The 22453-nt window shown below is 34.6% G+C and overlaps 1 protein-coding gene across 1 annotated transcript; it reads right to left on the reverse strand.

The window, feature by feature from the left end:
- Positions 1-9675: 9675 nt before the first annotated feature.
- Positions 9676-22430, reverse strand: LOC120355726 (28S ribosomal protein S15, mitochondrial-like). The gene is made up of 4 exons (XM_039444378.1): positions 22302-22430; positions 18665-18872; positions 16377-16488; positions 9676-10020 (listed from the first exon to the last, which is right to left on the reverse strand). Exons 2-4 carry the CDS (start codon positions 18772-18774, stop codon positions 9847-9849), a joined length of 396 nt encoding a protein of 131 aa, XP_039300312.1. The 5' UTR covers positions 18775-18872; positions 22302-22430; the 3' UTR covers positions 9676-9846.
- Between the last annotated feature and the right edge of the window lie 23 nt (positions 22431-22453).

Genomic DNA, 22453 nt, shown 5'->3' on the forward strand with positions numbered 1-22453 from the left:
AAATGCTTTGAAGTGATTTGAAAAGTACATAAATCGATGATTCTAAATGATTCTGAAGAACTTATTCAATCATTTGAAAGTGATTTCAAATGATTTTCAAGTAGTTTATAAATCACAATTTTGCCCACTTAAAGCATTGTAAATCATTGTACAATGATTTAAAAGTGCTTTAAAGTGATTTAAAATAACATTTCAAAGTACTTTAAACTGATTATTTTGCTGCTTGGGACAGTATCCTAAGGAAACTTCAAGCAAAACACTACTGTATCATGACAACAAATTAGCCAAGTTAATGAGTTACATATTTCTATCCTATAATTACATTCTAATTGATATTGAAAGATTGGGCTAGAACCATGATTGTACGAACAATCATTCATTAAGATACAGTCATCTTGAATGAATAATCTCTGTCAAATTGGTTCTAGCAGACACATCGTCTCAATCATTCATTCTAATGTTTTGATTTTTCATTTCTGAATTCTGTTTTTATGACAAAGGCAATGTGGATGATAGATAAAGATATATTTTGAATACTTTAAACCTTCAAACACTAATAACTTTGAACCTCCGTCACTCAGCGTAGCAAACATATCAACACTGTTCATTTTCTCACTCATGGTGACAGCCTGAAAGAGTCAATATGTGCTAATGATTATCGAAAAGTTGATGGGGTGGTGTGGTTTTGTCAAACCGGGGGATTCCCGGTCGTCAACCTTATCAACATACTGATACTGTCAGAGCTGGTAATTCGATGTATTCATGATTTCAAAATTCCTCACAAGTCGAGCTAAATCACTGGAACACTGCTGGAGTCGAATAGGAATGGAAATTCGATGTATTCATGATTTCAAAATTCCTCACAAGTCGAGCTAAATCACTGGAACACTTTTGGAGTCGAATAGGAATGGAAATTCAATTTATTCATGATTTAAAAATTCCTCACAAGTGGAGCTAAATCACTAGAACACTTTTGGAGTCGAATAGGAATGGAAATTCGATGTATTCATGATTTCAAAATTCCTCACAAGTCGAGCTAAATCACTGGAACACTTTTGGAGTCGAATAGGAATGGAAATTCGATGTATTCATGATTTCAAAATTCCTCACAAGTCGAGCTAAATCACTGGAACACTGCTGGAGTCGAATGGGAAAGGAATGGTCGTTATAAAGAAGATGGTTGTCGGAAAGTTTATATAACGTTATCACTTCCAGAGAGAGTGAGAGAGAGTGAGTGACAGACAAATAATGAGATTGTCAGTGATGACGTGACGACGTAAACAGTGAACTTGTGTATCGGAGCCATGTATCACTCCCAGTCGACCGCTGGGCGCTACTTGTGTATGTCCTGACCTGTATCCTCAATAAACATCCTCCACTAATTCCCGTCTATCCATCCTCAATTCTTTCCTCTTCTTTCTTTTATTTCTCCTTTCTCCCTTTCTTGTGTCGTTCTCTCAACTGCCTACAAACGGGACTGCGAATGGACTCAAAATCCAATGTGCCATCATCAGCATATTTATGGCTATTTCGTTCAGCTGCTCATTACAAGGTGATTATCCTTCATTTCTCATCTCAAACGGCTACCGTTCTGGATTAGCAATGGTATTGCTATCCTTGTCTATCATTCAACAAAGCGGATAGTGCTATCTCTTTCTCGCTTTGCTCTGTTGCCAGATCGTCTTTTAACAATGTAGAATAACTGATAATTAACTAACAAAATATTTCATCTTAATCATTAAAATTCAATATGAAATTATTGAAAAATATAATTTCTTGCTTAATAAAATATAATTGAATATTTAAAACGTGAATGAACAGTTAATATTACATCAATAAACCTGTATATTAGCTACCGTCTGTAGAAGGCATTGACAAGACAGAGGTTCGGCAACGTTGTTCTGCTATCTTTCTCCACTGCCATTACAACGTGGACCTCACTGTAAATGTGTGTTAGGTACTTTTTGTGGCACTCCACATTCCAACTTTATCAATATGTTCCACAGCTCCCGAACATTCCATAAGAAAATAAGAAATAAGAAAAAATGATTGGAACACGTACATCGCAATTATCGAATTCCGATCCTCTAATCCGTCTATCAAATAAAAATATATGTAATCAATAATCAGGCCCATTGGTCTTCTTCCTTCTTGTTCCAAAATTATTTTTGTGGATCTTGAATTGTCTATAGGTCTAGTAATTGTAACTATCCAAGATTCACAATCAGGGGTTTCAGATTTAATCACACTATCATTTATTTATTCATTAATAAATGAAGCAAACAGGATTTCTCCCAAAAATAGCTTCCATAACACAATAATTACAATGATTCATTATAAATATTCGAGTATACAAAGAGTAAGAATATTACAATAAAATTGAAATGATATTGGAAATTAGAATATTATGAAAAAGAGGAAATATTTTGAAAATAACTACATCACTACAAGTTGCAATTCTACAATAAATTTAGGTAAAATACAAGAAAAAATCTTATTAAATGTATACATGGAGATATCTGCTAGCAGAAGGTGATTTGCATGCTCGAACGGTATTGGAAACAATTCAATATTCAATTCAATTCTTTATTCAAAAAAATAATTAAACAATCAAATGCATTCCAAAAAGCAAATACAATATTGTTTCCTAATTTCTAATATGTGTTCCCTATAGGCTACCCCACGGTATTTAGATGAAAACGGTAGTGGTCATGAAATGTGTGCGCAGTGGCCAGCCAGCTAGATTGTGTCATCGCCACCAACCGAGGTTTTCAACACCTATTGGCAATTTATGAAACAATAAATTGTTTCAATTCGTTGAAAACAGATGATTGGATATAAAATGACGTCAGCTACACCGGAAATTTAGCACAAACATGCGCGTGTCACCTACCGTCTTCTTCTATTTACCGTGGGCTACCCTGTGTGGGGACACTTGAATATATATATATATATATTAAAATATTTATATACAAACACAATTATTATTATCCAACAAAAACTTAATAATTCACGATCAATCACGACTTCTGAAAGAACAGCAAGAATATTCAAAATCTTTTATTCATCAAAAAAGCATATTCACAAAATAATTGTGTAACAATAATAATAATAATGAATATTCTTTCTGCGTGGATGATTTGTCCGTGTGCGAATACTATAAAGAACGATTAAATTATCACCAAACTAAAGAGTTTTGAAATAATCACTTTTGAATACTTTAATTACAACATAGCAGTTTGATTTTTATAAATGATGTTGAGGAAGGGTCTAGTGTCCGAAAGCGCTTCACAAATGTGAGTAGAAGCTAATAGCTTTTACTTATAAAAATCAGACTACTATGTCGTAATTTAATTTTTCAAAAGTGATTATTATCAAGCAGTTCATGATGGAAGAAACATTGAAGAGTTTGGAAATGTCATATTTTTTTAAATTCCATTAATCTTTTTAGATATTCAATATTCAACTATGAAGTGATACACTGCAGTTTTACTTGATCTCCACTGACTGAACTCTCGTCTAGTGTCCGAAAGCGCTTCACAAATGTGAGTAGAAGCTAATAGCTTTTACTTATAAAAATCAGACTGCTATGTCGTAATTTAATTTTTCAAAAGTGATTATTATCAAGCAGTTCATGATGGAAAGAAACATTGAAGAGTTTGGAAATGTCATATTTTTATAAATCCCATTAATCTTTTTAGATATTCAATATTCAACTATGAAGTGATTCACTGGAGTTTTACTTGATCTCCACTGACTGAACTCATTTCAAATTGATTTCGAGAGATTTTTGAACTTTTTTCAAATTCTAGTCAATGCTTGATTTGGATGAGCTTACTCAACTGAAATACTGTAAGCATAAGAAGAACTTAGAGGGACATAACAGTAGCCTACTACAACAAACCTCATCTCAATACACACAACATAATATCAGAGACAACTGGTTCAGGATACAATAATATCAACATTGGACAACTGATATCAGAGACAACTTACACGCTATCTTTTCTCTATAACAATTATGTATCAAAACTTATAAAAACTGTGGAAAAATACAATGATTCAACAGTGGAATAAAGCACAATTCAATACACAATAGTTATTTGTGCAACTAGTGCGCAAAGTGACAGTTTGCTGCACTGAAAGAAACGTTTACGCCCGAGCCGTAGGCGAGGGCGGAATGGTTTCTTGAGTGCAGCAGAGGAACTTTGCGCACGTATTTCACATTAAGTTTTTCCTACAGTTTCCATTGAATATGAAAAGTGGGTAATTATGGGTAAAATTGCCTGAGATGGATCAAATGTTTTTCTGTGTAATTTTATTATATTGATAAAAAACTTAATCCTAAAATCCTAAAGTCCTCGTTGTCCTTGGTTATAATATATAATACTAATAATTTGCTCGTTGTGCTTCGTTGCACCTCTGCTCACTATAGCAGCCCAGTCACTGTTACCAACTTCATTTTGATTTTGCTGCACTGTTGCTCCATATAACCTACTAAGTATTTTGCGTTGCCATGTTGCAAATCTGGAGTGCAGAAAAAATTTTCCCGCACTAGAGCGGAAAAGTGATTCTTTGCGTTCTGTAATCAGTGCAGCAATGGCCACTTTTCAACGTAGCTGTAGGAAAAATATATCACAAAACATCAACATAATTCTGTGACAAAATACAATGGCACAACTCCAAAAATTTATCCACTATTTCCATCATTCATTTCACCACTATATTCACTTTATTCATACTACCTACCGTATAATAAACTATATAAATATTGTCATTTAAGCAAACATCTTTCTCGATGTCACTATATCGAGTCAACATCTTCAAATCAATAACTGAAAATATGAATTTCAATTTCGATCGTTTCTAAAATGTCAAACACTAAAAATTGTAATCCCTCAAAAGAAAAAATATGCATCAGATGTATGCGGTACATAAATAGTATGTCTTGCATGCAGATATTACATTTGTACACTATCTAAAGAAAAAATTCAATTCAGAAAAGAATGCATTTCAATAAATTATGACTTATGACAAGGCAGATTGAATCTCTGAGTTTATTGATTTAGCTGGCGGCATTTTTGTGAAATATTGAATTTGCATTTTGGAATTTCGACAAATGTTTTCACATCATCCATACTCTCTTCTCCCTCCTCTATTCTCGCCTCTATCTCTCTTCTTAATATTTGTGATCAAAGATTATCACATGAAATCATTACCTACAGTAAGCTTCTCCATATTTTCATATTGACGTTATTTGGAATTATTACAAGACAGTAATAAATTTTATTATTACAAGTTGTAAATCTTCAATCGATTCTTCAAGTTGTCCAACGCAGGCGGGATCCAATATCATAGAGGCATAGTAGATGTAACAAATAAACCTCACTCATTCTTGTAGCTCTAGCCTTTCAATATCAAAAACTTGTTTTGATGTAAAATATTTGACCATTTCAGTATTATAGTATTCGTGAAAGTTTTTATTGAGGAGGGAATCGTAAGCATCCCGCAGTGATGTTCTGGAGAAGCATGACAAGCTTATCATATTAGATGAAGAAGTAGGCCTAGTTGAAATGAAGCTAGACTAATGTTGAATGTCCACCATTTCAGGAATTTTTCATTTCAATTTTTGATTAACATAATGAATGCTCATTTGTTTTATTCTTGGTTGACATAATGAATGCTCATTTATTTAATTCTTGGTTGACATAATAGATGCTCATTTATTGATTTATTAAAGATTTGATTGTAATTTAGGCTACTTGACTTGAATGGGACTAGTTAAACATTTATTTCAAGTCACACTCGAGTCAAGTGAGCATCGATAAGGTTCTGAGAACTTGACTTGGGATTTTACTACCCAACATAAACAGACTTGAAAATATAAATTTTCCTACAGTTACGTTGAAAAGTGGCCATTGCTGCACTGATTACAGAACGTAAAGAATCACTTTTCCGCTCTAGTGCGGGAAAAATTTTTCTGCACTCCAGATTTGCAACATGGCAACGCAAAATACTTAGTAGGTTATATGGAGCAACAGTGCAGCAAAATCAAAATGAAGTTGGTAACAGTGACTGGGCTGCTATAGTGAGCAGAGCTGCAACGAAGCACAACGCGCTAATTATTAGTATTAGATATTATAACCAAGGACAACATTTTTATTCAATTTGACAATAAATTAAGGTTTTTATCAATAATAAAATTACACAGAAAAACATTTGATGCATTTCAGGCAATTTTACCTATAATTACCCACTTTTCATATTCAATGGTAACTGTAGGAAAAACTTAATGTGAAATACGTGCGCAAAGTTCCTCTGCTGCACTCAACAAACCATTCCGCCCTCGCCTACGGCTCGGGCGTAAACGTTTCTTTCGGTGCAGCAAACTGTCACTTTGCGCACTAGTTGCACAAATAACTATTTTAGCTGTCGCCTGAACTTTTATTTTCCAAATAGGCCTATTTGTTTGTTTCATCTATTGAGTCTTTATTTTAGAAAAACATTCCCAACTTTAACGCTCATTATCTCAAACTCGTATTACTGCAAACTCAATAATTGATGATTTGAAAGCATGTAACATTATATACTGCAGTAGCCTACTACATTCGAATTATACAATAATTCTACCATGTCCTTCTCAAGTCAAGTGAGTAAGCATGCGTAAATATACAGATCAATTAAAAATATGTACATCTCTTTTATCAATTAAATTTGAAAGCATAATATAATTACATTTATACATGGTGTCCCATGAAATGTGTAGATACCAGGGGCGCCATTTAGGGGGGAAAGGGGGGGCCTAGGCCCCCCTCAAGGATCAGATGAATAATGAAAATGCGGGTCTATCTACACGAATCCTTAGAATCTCATAATGATTAAGTACTTTTTTAACAGCAGTGGTATAATTCCTTCTACAGTATCAACAATGTAGCAAAATTGCCTTGAACGTATGGATACGGGTACAGAGTAATAAATAATATATTTTTCTCTATACGGTAGTATAGTTTGAATATAGAATGGGTACACTTAGTGATCAGGGCACAATAAGTGAGTTACTGCATAAATTTCAATGTGAGAACTAACAAGTTGCAAGATGTCACAGTGAAAGCAAAAGAAATTGCACAATCAGACAATTTATAAAAATTTATGTAAAGAGTTGTTGAAAATTATGGGAACAGCTTGATGTATCTTTAGCTTTCTAAGTTATTTTCCAATTAGAATATGATCCCCAATGAAATTGTTGAAATTGTCATTGTGAAAGAAAAATTTATCTTTTTCTATGATTTTTTAAGAAATCTGTTTCAGTGTATTCGTACTTTAGGGCCTCTCTGTAGACCCATATTTCTAATAAATATTTCATGATTTAATAACTAATAATATATATGTTTGTATTGATACTTCAACCACATTTGTATAAAACTGGAAAAAATGAAGCATATTTAATAACATCTTCGAATGTAACATTTATGGGGAAAAACTCAGGTCCCTCTATCCTTTGGGGGTATTCCTCCCCCCCTATACCTCTTGGTTTTTGCCCCCTCTAGCAGTTTGGTGAAATGGCGCCACTGGTGGATACTATATCATATATTGAGTTGATACTGTATTATGTGTTGATACTACTGTATTATGTAATGATACTGTATCATATGAGTTGATATTGTATCATGTGTTGATACTGTATCATTTATGTGTTGTGTAACAGCCGAAAACCATAGATTCTACATGAAATTAGAAAAAACTTTTGCGGATAAAACCATTGGTAGCCTAATGAAAATGAAGCTCATCCTGATGGAAGGACAAGGTTCAATACTCAAATTTACATCAGAACCTTCGATTCTTTGATGAGTAACATAGTATATCAAGCCAAAAATTAGCTTATGAACATTTGGCTGATAAATTTGAAATAGGTACTCTTTACTCTTGTTCAAAAAGGATTGATTGAGTGCTTTATTTATGTAGATTACAATAATTGTGGATTTGTATACATAATCACAGAGAGAGATATCACAAGCTGCAAACAAACTTTATGCCTCCTACCCTTATGTCATTGGAGGGAAAAGTGCGGAAAATCTTGAAATTTTCATGTCCTTACCTGTCACCAACTTTTCTGCAGAGAGAGGATTTTCCGCTTAGAATCATCTGAAGAGTTTTAAGAGATTTGCTCCTTCAGACAGCAAATTGAACTTTCTCATGTTACCATGTTAGTGTGTTGTGAAAAGACTTACCCTAAGCACCGATTTTTCTGATGTAGTAAACAAAGTTGCCAAATTGTAGGCTAGAGAAAATCTGCTATTTGAAAAGCTTTGTATGAAGTAGATCTTGAAAAATAATTTTTAGCTGTAATATTTGCTGGAAGTGTGAATTATGTAAAAATAAATGTCTGCAGTTTTATGTATAAAAGACGTGTTATATATGTTATTCATAAATTACATTCATAATAACAAATAATAATAATTATGTTTTTGTTATTTATGTACTTTGTAAGTAATAATAAGTAACTTACATCTTTATTCGTTAGGGCTACTCTTGAATAGAAATAAAAAAATAAAAATCCAATTACCCTTTTTTAAATTGTTTAATTTAACAATTTTATTATTTTTATTATTTCTTTCTAAGTAACATACATTGTTTGTTTCTTCATTTTAGTAATAAAGGGGCGCCAGTAGACCATTTGTCCAGGGCGCCAGTCACCCAAGCCCTGTCACCCAGGGCCTGTCTATTTCACAATATTTTTGAAAAACGAAAATAACTTGAAAACTATTAGTCAAAACCTAATTCCAAGGATATGATTGGAATCACATTTGTACTAGAGTAAATTTATGATTATTACTAGATTTTTCACTAGGAAGACTGCCAACTTTTTTCTTAAATTATACAAATAAAACTGCATTACTTCATTGACGTTCTACCATTGTTTCAAGTTGAAAAATTGGTAGCCTGTTTCTTCTATCTTCTTCTTCTTCTATATATATAAAAGCGAAATGGCACTCACTCACTCACTCACTCACTCACTCACTCGCATAACTAAAAATCTACCGGACCAAAAACGTTCAAATTTGGTAGGTATGTTCAGTTGGCCCTTTAGAGGCGCACCAAGAAATCTTTTGGCGATATTTTAACTCTAAGGGTGGTTTTTAAGGGTTTAAAGTTCGTCTTTTAGCATGTATATTCTTCTTCTCCCAATCTCTTAATTATAATTGAAATTTCCATATCATATGTTACTATAGAACTATAATCTAGATAGAATACCTCTTCGAAACAGTTGTTAACTGGCAACTAAATTAATAATTTTGTCAGGTTGGCATTAAGTTGAGTTGACTTTGTTAGGTTGGCACCAAGATGAAGATTTAAATGCATTTATCGCGGAAAAATTGATTGGGCACCGCTACTTCAATCCTGGGAATATTATATTACTAGCCGTCAGGCTCGCTTCGCTCGCCATATCCGTTTAGCCAGACGTTTCTGGACCCCCGACTGATATTGTCCTAACATATGATAAAAATGCTCAAATGAAAAATGCAGGCGAGCGAAGCGAACCGGCTGAACTCATTCTTGGAGGATCCAGTCGGGGGTCCAGGGGGCGGAGCCCCCTGGCTAGACGGATATGGCGAGCGAAGCGAGCCTGACGGCTAGTACTGATAAATGTTTAATAGGTTTACAATCAAGAAATGCTTTGTTTTTCAATGAATATAATTATTACCAACTTGTATGCACAACAGGATATGGATACGAAAGCATATTACCAATGTTCTCATAACTCACTTTTGTGAAGTGTGAACATACATTCATTGTTACATTATAAAGTACAATTATTACTGGATAAATATGGATAATTGTCGCACCTCAATTACTACTCTCTATTTTAGTTTCTTTTTCTTCTCTCTTCATCTTGAGCTCTTCCAGTCTTTTTCTAGTATTTTCTATGTCATCATCAGTGACTGATTCAGGCAGTTTGTATTTTGATTCGTTCTCCTTTATCCATTCCAGCTTTGCGAGTTTCTCTTCTAGGAACGGAATCTGAAAAATCACAAAATTTTATCGTCTTTAATTTATGAATTTACAACACACAAAATAAAACTAAACACTACAGTGAGGTCCACTTTATGATGGTGAACAGCGTCGCCGATTATCTTCCTTGTCACTGCCTTCTATAGAGGATAGCTGATACCGGTATACATGATGCAATACTAAGGCCCGGTTGCACAAAATCCGGTTAAATTTTAACCGTGATTAACTTCACGAGAACCAATCAGAGAAGGCGTTTTTGAAAAGACGGCTTCTCTGATTGGTTCACGTAGAATTAATGAACTAGTAGTTCTGTGAACAGTAGACCTCACGCATTTTTCTCATCCACATAATCTGGTGTCACTTGTTCACCGTCAACTCCAGACATCTGTGTAATGCATGCAGTGAATAATCTACTCTCAGCTGATTGATCATTCTATAGTCTGATTAATCCTCTCTTCAAAGTAGATGATAATATTATATACAGGGTGTTTCAGAAGTAGTGTCGAGAATTTTAGGGTATTGTACCTGGATGCTAGGAGACTACAAATGTCATATTTGAAGTGTCCAAAACTCAGCGGTTATCCTTATAGCTGCCATTTTGTTTTTTTCACTTAAAAATTTTTATCTCAAGAACGAAATGTTGTATTGATCTGAAATTTGGCATGAATATTATGCTATAAAGACTCAACTATAAAAAATAAAAAAAATTTTTCGTTGAAATTTTTCAAAATGGCGGCCATTTTAAATTTTTGATGGCGAATATCTCGAAAACCGTTCATTTTACAGAAAATTTACAAGTGACAAAAAAGTTAGCAAATTTTTTTACGATTCCAATGATACCTAATTTATTAAGATTGGTCAAAGAATAACAGAGAAATTAATTTTTTTCGTACTGCATGCATGACCACTTTTCACCATTTAAAGATCAATATTAATTTTTTAATTCCAGATGTATTTAAGATGAAGCTTTGAAACTCGGTATGGCTCCATATGGGCAAACAGATGATTTTACAATGGTTTTCAGATGATAATGTTTGTCTTGTAAAAGTATTGTTGTTTCATTAAAAGTAAAGAACCAGATGTAGTGCTTCCTATTTCTTAGTCTCACGTTTCCTAGGTCTTATTTCTATCTTAAATTCCCAGTTTCAATATTTTCTTACGTTGCTTCTACACAAATATTTAATTATTGTAATGGAATTTAGTTCGCTGGAGTACACCGATATTCACTTCATGTATGGAGCAGCTCTTGGCAATGCGACCGAAGCAAGAAGAATGTATGCAGCTGCATATCCAAACCGCCGTCTCCCTTCCGACAAGGTGTTCACAAGAACTCACAATCGGCTGAGAGAAGTTGGTTCATTTGAACGGAACAGGGTAATTGCTGGTAGGCCTCGAGCAGTTCGAAATGTTGCTTTTGAAGAGGAAGTATTGCAGAAATTCGATTTCAATCCTAGAACGAGCACGAGAGCAGTTGCAAAGCAAATCAATTCAAGTGCTTCTTCTGTGTGGCGTGTACTAAACAAGGAAAGACTTCACCCCTTCCGCTTTCAAAAAGTTCACTCATTGGTTGAACGCGACTATGAGCCAAGAGTAAACTGTGCCCGTTGGTTTCTTCAGCAAGACATTATCCAACCAAATTTTCTAGAAAATGTGTTATTTACCGATGAGTCCAGCTTTACAAGAGAAGGAATCTTCAACTCTCGCAACAGTCACGTCTGGGCCTTAGACAATCCTCATGAGGTCAAAGTGCGTGGTTATCAGCATAGATTTTCGCTGAATGTTTGGACGGGTATCTTAGGTAATCGCGTGATTGGACCATACATTCTTCCTAATCGTCTGAATTCTCCCACGTACATTACTTTTTTAAGAGACATACTACCAGAACTTTTGGAAGATGTGCCTCTTGCAAACAGATATAATATTTGGTTTCAACATGATGGTGCCCCTGCTCATTTCGGAAATGTTGTTACGGACTTTCTGAACATGACCTATCGTCAGCGGTGGATTGGGCGGGGTGGACCAGTACCGTGGCCCGCACGTTCACCTGACCTCAACCCTTTAGATTTTTTTTCTGGGGCCATATGAAAGACCTTGTTTACAGCACGCCAGTAGAAAACGGAGAAGACCTTGTGGCAAGAGTGGTTGCTGCAGCAGGTGCCATTCAAGATGATGAAAATGCTTTTATAGCAGTTCGACGGTCCATGATTGAAAGGTGCAGACTGTGTAATCAAGTTGAAGGACGGCATTTTGAGCAATTGCTGCATTAGTATCAGTGAACCGATTTGAGTGAAATTAATATTTTTCAATGTAAAATAAAATTTGGAGGAAAGTTATTCTTGTATATTTCTGTAATAAGAACGGTTTTCATGAAATTATAAAAAAATTAATATTGATCTTTAAATGGTGAAAAGTGGTCATGCATGCAGTACGAAAAAAATTAATTTCTCTGTTATTCTTCGACCAATCTTAATAAATTAGGTATCATTGGAATCGTGAAAAAATTTGCTAACTTTTTTGTCTCTTGTAAATTTTCTGTAAAATGGACGGTTTTCGAGATATTCGCCATCAAAAATTTAAAATGGCCGCCATTTTGAAAAATTTCAACGAAAAAATTTTTTTATTTTTTATAGTTGAGTCTTTATAGCATAAATATTCATGCCAAATTTCAGATCAATACAACATTTCGTTCTTGAGATAAAAATTTTAAGTGAAAAAAACAAAATGGCAGCTATAAGGATAACCGCTGAGTTTTGGACACTTCAAATATGACATTTGTAGTCTCCTAGCATCCAGGTACAATACCCTAAAATTCTCGACACTACTTCTGAAACATCCTGTATAGTGATATCGGAGTATGTAGGAAATTCCTTTTCCTTCCATATTACCCTTGAATGCAAAATTTCAAAAGACATTGTGTATACATCGACGCGCAGTTAAAAGATGAATATTCCTGCTAAATCTCATAGAATTCTATGAACGCGTTTGGCCAAAAATGCGTTACATACATACAGACAGACGAAAGAAAATCCGAGTTAAAACATAGACCTAACTTCGTTCGGTCAAAAAACGGTTAAATTTAACCAGCTTTTGTGCAACCGGCACTAACTGTTCATTCTTGTCTGAAATAACCAATCATATTTATTATTATTCTATCTTTTTATTTATGCTAATGCCTAATAACTCTTATACAGGGTGTTTCAGAAGTAGTGTCGAGAATTTTAGGGTATTGTACCTGGATGCTAGGAGACTACAAATGTCATATTTGAAGTGTCGAAAACTCAGCGGTTATCCTTATAGCTGCCATTTTGTTTTTTTCACTTAAAAATTTTTATCTCAAGAACGAAATGTTGTATTGATCTGAAATTTGGCATGAATATTTATGCTATAAAGACTCAACTATAAAAAATAAAAAAAAAAATTTTTCGTTGAAATTTTTAAAATGGCGGCCATTTTAAATTTTGATGGCGAATATCTCGAAAACCGTCCATTTTAAAGAAAATTTACAAAGAGACAAAAAAGTTAGCAAATTTTTTCACGATTCCAATGATACCTAATTTATTAGGATTGGTCGAAGAATAACGGAGAAATTAATTTTTTTCGTACTGCATGCATGACCACTTTTCACCATTTAAAGATCAATATTAATTTTTTTTATAATTTCATGAAAACCGTTCTTATTACAGAAATATACAAGAATAACTTTCCTCCAAATTTTATTTTACATTGAAAATATTAATTTCACTCAAATCGGTTCACTGATACTAATGCAGCATTGCTCAAAATGCCGTCCTTCAACTTGATTACACAGTCTGCACCTTCCAATCATGGACCGTCGAACTGCTATAAAAGCATTTTCATCATCTTGAATGGCACCTGCTGCAGCAAACACTCTTGCCACAAGGTCTTCTTCGTTTTCTACTGGCGTGCTGTAAACAAGGTCTTTCATATGGCCCCAGAAAAAAAAATCTAAAGGGTTGAGGTCAGGTGAACGTGCGGGCCACGGTACTGGTCCACCCCGCCCAATCCACCGCTGACGATAGGTCATGTTCAGAAAGTCCGTAACAACATTTCGAAATGAGCAGGGGCACCATCATGTTGAAACCAAATATTATATCTGTTTTTTTTTTTTTTTTTTTTTTTTATTTTTTTTTTAATTTTTTTTTTGCCTTGAGGTTAGGGTGGTTGACCTGGATGACCTTGAGGTTAAGGTGGTTGACCTGGATGACCTTGAGGTTAAGGTGGTTGACCTAGATGACCTTGAGGTGGGTGTGGTTGACCTAGATGACCTTGAGGTGGGTTTGGTTGACCTAGATGACCTTGAGGTGGGTGTGGTGACCTAGATGACCTTGAGGTTAAGGTGGTTGACCTGGATGACCTTGAGGTTAAGGTGGTTGACCTAGATGACCTTGAGGTGGGTGTGGTGACCTAGATGACCTTGAGGTGGGTGTGGTTGACCTAGATGACCTTGAGGTGGGTGTGGTTGACCTTGATGACCTTGAGGTTAAGGTGGTTGACCTGGATGACCTTGAGGTTGGGGGTGGTTGACCTGGATGACCTTGAGGTGAAGGGCGATTCTGGCACACTTGTGTGCCAGAGTCGCCCTTTTTATACTACTCAAGAGGCACATCTTCCAAAAGTTCTGGTAGTATGTCTCTTAAAAAAGTAATGTACGTGGGAGAATTCAGACGATTAGGAAGAATGTATGGTCCAATCACGCCATTACCTAAGATACCCGTCCAAACATTCAGCGAAAATCTATGCTGATAACCACGCACTTTGACCTCATGAGGATTGTCTAAGGCCCAGACGTGACTGTTGCGAGAGTTGAAGATTCCTTCTCTTGTAAAGCTGGACTCATCGGTAAATAACACATTTTCTAGAAAATTGGTTGGATAATGTCTTGCTGAAGAAACCAACGGACACAGTTTACTCTTGGCTCATAGTCGCGTTCAACCAATGAGTGAACTTTTTGAAAGCGGAAGGGGTGAAGTCTTTCCTTGTTTAGTACACGCCACACAGAAGAAGCACTTGAATTGATTTGCTTTGCAACTGCTCTCGTACTCTTCAAAAGCAACATTTCGAACTGCTCGAGGCCTACCAGCAATTACCCTGTTCCGTTCAAATGAACCAACTTCTCTCAGCCGATTGTGAGTTCTTGTGAACACCTTGTCGGAAGGGAGACGGCGGTTTGGAAATGCAGCTGCATACATTCTTCTTGCTTCGGTCGCATTGTCAAGAGCTGCTCCATACATGAAGTGAATATCGGTGTACTCCAGCGAACTAAATTCCATTACAATAATTAAATATTTGTGTAGAAGCAACGTAAGAAAATATTGAAACTGGGAATTTAAGATAGAAATAAGACCTAGGAAACGTGAGACTAAGAAATAGGAAGCACTACATCTGGTTCTTTACTTTTAATGAAACAACAATACTTTTACAAGACAAACATATCATCTGAAAACCATTGTAAAATCATCTGTTTGCCCATATGGAGCCATACCGAGTTTCAAAGCTTCATCTTAAATACATCTGGAATTAAAAAATTAATATTGATCTTTAAATGGTGAAAAGTGGTCATTCATGCAGTACGAAAAAAATTAATTTCTCTGTTATTCTTCGACCAATCTTAATAAATTAGGTATCATTGGAATCGTGAAAAAATTTGCTAACGTTTTTGTCTCTTGTAAATTTTCTGTAAAATGGACGGTTTTCGAGATATTCGCCATCAAAAATTTAAAATGGCCGCCATTTTGAAAAATTTCAAAGAAAAAATTTTTTTTTTATTTTTTATAGTTGAGTCTTTATAGCATAAATATTCATGCCAAATTTCAGATCAATACAACATTTCGTTCTTGAGATAAAAATTTTTAAGTGAAAAAAACAAAATGGCAGCTATAAGGATAACCGCTGAGTTTTGGACACTTCAAATATGACATTTGTAGTCTCCTAGCATCCAGGTACAATACCCCAAAATTCTCGACACTACTTCTGAAACACCCTGTATATGTTGATGTGACAAAGATAAAACTGTGTTTCTTCAAAAATGCTTGGATTTGATTTGGGTATAGAATATTGGATAAGACTGAGACAACATCGAATAAAGATTTTCAATTACAGTTTGAAGTTGATTTTGGAGTGAACAAACCAATACAATAAATGTATCACAGCATGGATAAATTGTATAGCATGATTGACAAGTGAGCTTCAATTTCAATTTATTCATTTCAAAATACAATTCCAATAAGAGCAGTATACATATATTTTTATCCCTCTAGCTATTAGGGATAAAATTGAATAAAAGAGATCAGTTTTAAAATTTGACACAAAACTCAAACTTGTCAAAAAAATATAATTTTTCTCACCTGTTTGGCTTCAAACTGTGCCCTCAATTCAGCCAACTTATCATCCCGAACTTTTTCACAATATTGGTCCGTCAGTTTTCGCATGGACTGTTTACGCTCCACTCGCTCAATACTGGAAAAATGGAAGTGTTACTTACAAAATCAATAAAGTATTCCTCAAAATAGAAATAATCAAAGTAGACACATGGAGAAAGAGCATGTTGAAGCTGCGTTTTCACAAAATTTATTAACAAAATGTTCATTTTTCCGTGCTTATAGATTCTATTAGATTGAACATAACTTATCATACTCATGATGTGCATATGTGTTTGTCAAGCTCCGTTTAATCTAATAGAATCAAAAAGGTCAGAAAAATGAACATTTTGTTAATAACTTTGGTGTGAACGCAGCTTCAGTTCATTTTTTCCAATAAATAATTCTCTTCTAAAGAAAATAATGAATTCAATTAAGATGTGATTTATTCAGAGATCCACTTCGTTTCAAGAATGTTGATTGATTTTTATTTTTATATGACTCCCAGCCACTTCAAGAAGGCATGTATCCAGCTTCATGCAATGTAGACACCTACTTCCTAAGCTAAACCTCAGCATCATAACATAAAGTGGCATAGTAAGTGTAACCATACAGAAAAGATAGCATGAGAAGATAACCCATGGTATAGGGCAGTGGTTCTCAAAGTGTGGGGTGCAACCCCCAAAGGGGGCGCGATGAATGCTCAGGGGGGCGCAAAGCTTGGTTGGAAAATTATTTAAATTTACTTCTAAAATAATTACAATAAGCAATCTTTCTACTTCTAAAATTCTACTTAAAAATATTTTAATGAGAACTTGAATGGTTTGGCATGAATTCAAAACCAATTCAAATTCTCAATCAATGAGTGCTCCCTCAACATGATAGAAAATGAAAACCTCATTGATCTCCAAGGTGACTATGCGCTTAAAATGGAGTTGGAAGAATATTCTCTCACATCCTTCTGGATTGGTGTGCAAAAGGAACACCCAATTTTGAGTGAAAAGGCATTGAAGATATCGACTCCATTTGCGACAACTCATTCGTGTGAAACTGGGTTTTCTTCTCTAGTTGCCATGAAAAGTAAATTAACATCAAGACTGGATGTGACCCAGGAACTTAGAGTAGCGTAATCAGAGCTGACACCTCTTTTCAACAAACTCTGTGCGAAAAAACAAGCTCATCCTTCACACTGAAGCTTTTTTTATTGTTAATTGCTGTGAGAAACAAAAGTAACAACTATGTACTATAGTATGTAGCTATAGTACCTGAATAAATTATTTGTATAGAATTTGTTGTTATATGTAGGGGAGTATATATAAGCCCGGCTTACAGCTGAATTATGCAGGGGGGCTAAAAGTGAAAAGTTTGAGAACCACTGGTATAGGGTTTTTTATGTTCCAAATTTCACAGTAAACTCAAGCCGATAGTCTTAGTAGTTCTTTTTCGTGAAGCTAAGTGACACTGGTAGTCTCCAATACTGTGCGTTCTTACACTCTCACCCCAACAAAATAGTAATAATAGACAGTTGTCGACAGTAATCGGCTTGAAATTTGGAACATAAACGACCTATACCATGGGATATCTTCTAATGCCAAAATTACTCCACTTGTAAGGGCTTCTTTATTAAAATTGATAAAAACAATATAAAAACATGTAGTACCCTTCTTATTTAAAACATTTCAACAACTAGTTTTGGCCTACTTTGGCCATTTTTTAGCATAATCATGTTTATTTTTGCATTTAAACATGAAATGGCCAAAGTAAGCTGAAACTAGTTGTTGAAAAGTTTTTAATAAGAAGGTTACTTCATGTTTTTATCAATTTTACTTCTAAAGCTATCTTTTTCTACTATGTAACTTCTTTCAATTCTTAGTTTCGTTACCATTCGCCTCATTATTAATCACAGATTTTTCTTATATTATATTTAAGTTTTTACCAAAATAGGGCAGTACTTTTTCTTTATTTTCTTATTCATTCCTCCAATCAATTCAATTTCTTTGTATTGTAATTCTCTCGATTGGGGAGCAATGTTTGGGATTCTCCCGAATGCTCCCATATTGTTGTAGATCAATAAATAAATGAATTAATTGATGATTGAATGAAGGAATTAATGAATGAATGAAGGAATGAATGAATGAATGAACGAATGAATGAATGAATGAACGAATGAATGAATAAATGAAGGAATAGATGAATGAATGAATGAATGACTGACTGGATGAATGAAAGACTGAATGAATGACTGACTGAATGAATGAATGAATGAATGAACTCACGGTCTGGGTGTAGGTTTGAACTCCAAGTCCAGTTCATCTAGGATCCATTCGAACAGTTTATAGTCGGCCTGACGTAAAAGTCGCAGATGTTTCTTTCTCATGTCGATCATCTCTTTCAGATTGATTCTCACTTCGGCAGGGATCGATTTGCGTCTGCGTGGAGCCACATAATATGTCAAATTACGTATGGCACCTGTCAGGAGAGCAACTGCAACAGAAAACGTCAAAAGTTGAAGAGAAAAAGAGAAAAATAACGTCGACAATTCAAAAGTTAAAGACAAAAAAGTAGAAATACTACACAATAAGCAACTCCACAAATTACGGGAAAGGTAGAGAATCGGCAAAGCTGTTCTCCTGTCTTTCTCCACTGCCATTATAAAGTTACACCTGGTTCAAACCAGGTTTTCATGAATAAAATTTTTACATTTCAAAAAATGATAATAAAAGCAATTCTTAATAAGCCAAGGGCTTTTTCTAGTAGTGAAACATTTGCCGAATTTAAAGTGATGACAGTACGTCAAATTTATATAAAGAAACTTCTCTACTATGCATGGATGAGGAAGGATGAATTTACAGTGAATAATAACGTTTCTATGTATAACCTGAGAGTTACATCTCATAACATTTATAATATCAACTATTCAGATTTGACAATAGTGCGAAGACAATTGGGGTATCTTAGCTCAAAAATAATAAATATCATGCCAAATGCATTGTCAGAATATTTTTCTAATAGGGGTAGACAGAGGATGGAACAGATAAATAAGTGGGTGATACAAAAATTTTTCTTCGACATCAGTCAAATATTATAATTATTAGTAATTTATTGTTAACTTCGATTTTTGTAGCTTTGACTATTAGTAAATAAATTTTTATATTGTCTAAACAGCTGATACTCTCACTCAGCGGTCAGGGTTTTGCCCTTGCTGGGTGGTGCCATGTAATTTTAATTTATTTGTAAAATAGCATAATATTATAATCTAGAATATTTCTTTTGTAAGTTTTTTTTATTTTGTATTTGTTTTTATGGGCAATAAAGATGTTATAAAAAAACCTATTATAAGGTTTGCTCACTATAGGCTACAAGGGTTGATTATGTGAATTGATTGGAAATCTTTCAAAGATATTAAACTATTTTTTTCTCCAATTTTTGAATTGTTGACATCTTTTTGCAGTTGCACTTCCACCACCACCATACGCAACTTCACAAATTACATGGCAAGGTAGAGAATCGGCAAAGCTGTTCTCCTGTCTTTCTCCACTGCCATTATAACGTGGACATCACTATACAGAGTGTCCCAAAAAAGACCATAGATTCTACATGAAATTTGCTAAACGTTCAAAAAACTGCATTCGTCGTGTTCAAAGCCAAACAGTTTGAACACTCATAAAAAGCTCAAAAACGTCAAACAAATGAACAAATTATAATAAACTTATTGGAAATTTCTTCCTCTTTTCAACCATATCCTTGGAATCCATCATAGATGCAGAGCTTGGTGCTGCCGGCCTACAAAAAGAGAGCATGTATTTGGCTCCGCTCAATCGGCCGGGTGGCCGCCGCGGCACTGCTCGAATCGCCATATAGGTGACACAAAGCAATTGGCACATATTCATCCACAAACCTCGCTGAATTGTGATTTTGTGTTTCAAGCCCTTCATGCCTCACCTGAGTTTCTTTTATTTATTATAATTATTATTATTTATATTCTGCTTTTATACTCTTCTTTCTTTTTAATATTGTTAAATCGTTAGTTCAGATAGCTCACCAGAAGATGAGGTATTCTGAGTCGGGTACTTGTGCTATGTAAATCGTCCTTGATACAGTCTGACTATTTAACATATTTTTTATAGGCTAAACTTGAATAAATATAATATTTTATTTCTTATCTAAGCTTAAGCTATTGATTGTAGTTTTTACACTATTGTTACCTGTATAGATTAGGTACTATTTCCCCGCGCACGGATCAGCTGTCCATGCGGGGAAATAATTATTCCATGATTATTCTATTTTATTTTGTACGGTGTTTTATATTGGAATAAAGAAGTTGAATAGAATTGAATTGAACCATATACTTGGAATTACATTTCGACTGATGGCTTTCTAGATATTGACGTTTTTCAATAAAATCGGAAAAATTGATATATCTCTGAAACTGAGGTCGATATAAGGAAACTTTTACTGGACTTTTTTGTCGCAAATTACATGTAAAATATAAATAAAAATTGAAATCTGAGTACCTTTTTTAAATTATTTAATCACGACATGTTTTTGCTATATAATGGCATTATCAAGTGATTGGAGAATAGATAAAATGAATAATCATATATAAAAATTATTAAATAATTAAAAAGGGTACTTGAATTTCAATTTATATTTATATTTAGAAGTAGACCTAAAGGAAACGACTAAATGTAGAATCTATGGTCTTCGGCTGTTACACCTTTCTTGGGACATTCTGTATAGTGAGGTTCACGTTATAATGGCAGTGGAGAAAGACAGGAGAACAGCTTTGCCGATTCTCTACCTTGCCCGTAATTTGTGGAGTTGCGTAAGGTGCCGGTGAGGAGTGCAACTGCAAAAAGATGTCAACAATACAAAAATTGGAGAAAAAATCTCTAAAAGTTTAATCTTTAAAAGTTTCTGCGTGGAGTCACATATATGTCAAATTACCTTGGCTCCTGTCAGGAGAGCAACTGCAAGAGAAAACCTTATAAGGTCAAGAAAAAAATTCAAAAAAGTTTAAATAGTTATTTGTGCAACTAGTGCGCAAAGTGACAGTTTGCTGCACCGAAAGAAACGTTTACGTTAGGAATGGTTTCTTGAGTGCAGCAGAAGAACTTTGCGCACGTATTTCACATTAAGTTTTTCCTATAGTTACCATTGAATATGAAAAGTGGGTAACTATGGGTAAAATTGACTGAAATGCATCAAATGTTTTTCTGTGTAATTTTATTATTGATAAAAACCTTAATCCTAAAATCCTAAAGTCCTCGTTGTCCTTGGTTATAATATATAATGATTAATAATTAGCGCGTTGTGCTTGGTTGCACCTCTGCTCACTATAGCAGCCACAGCAGTCACTGTTACCAACTTCATTTTGATTTTGCTGCACTGTTGCTCCATATAACCTACTAAGTATTTTGCGTTGCCATGTTGCAAATCTGGAGTGCAGAAAAATTTTTCCCGCACTAGAGCGGAAAAGTGATTCTTTGCGTTCTGTAATCAGTGCAGCAATGGCCACTTTTCAACGTAACTGTAGGAAAAATATATTTGAAAGTTGTTCAATCAATTCACACATTCAAACCTAGTAGCCTATAGTGGGGAGCAAACCTTATATTAGGTTTGAACCAGGTGTAACTTATATTAGGAACAGGTTAACGTGGTATATCAAACAAGTTATAGTAAAATTCATGGAAAGGATAATCACAATCTCAGTTATCACGTTCCTATTTCGAAATTTTATAAGAAACTGAAACAAGTGGGAGGTTGAACAGTTTAGTTCGGCATCACTGTAGGCATACCTTGGCCTAATTAGTGGCCCGTTGCAGGTTGGTCCCGAAACAGTTTAAATTGATACATAATTATCGTATTCAATCTTGAACAGAATAACCAATATGAAGGATATTAGGCACTTACTTTTCACCTCACGGGAAGTATAGTCCAGCTTGTGACTTCTGACCTTATCGGCAAGGTCATGTTTCAGGATTTGGTTTGGACTCGCTGTTTTTGAAATCTCAAGCTAAAAATGCGTTTCACTTTTTTATCTACTCAAACCACCACGCCAGCCT

This window comes from Nilaparvata lugens, unplaced genomic scaffold (assembly GCF_014356525.2).
Source record: "Nilaparvata lugens isolate BPH unplaced genomic scaffold, ASM1435652v1 scaffold4476, whole genome shotgun sequence".
Taxonomy (NCBI): domain Eukaryota; kingdom Metazoa; phylum Arthropoda; class Insecta; order Hemiptera; family Delphacidae; genus Nilaparvata; species Nilaparvata lugens.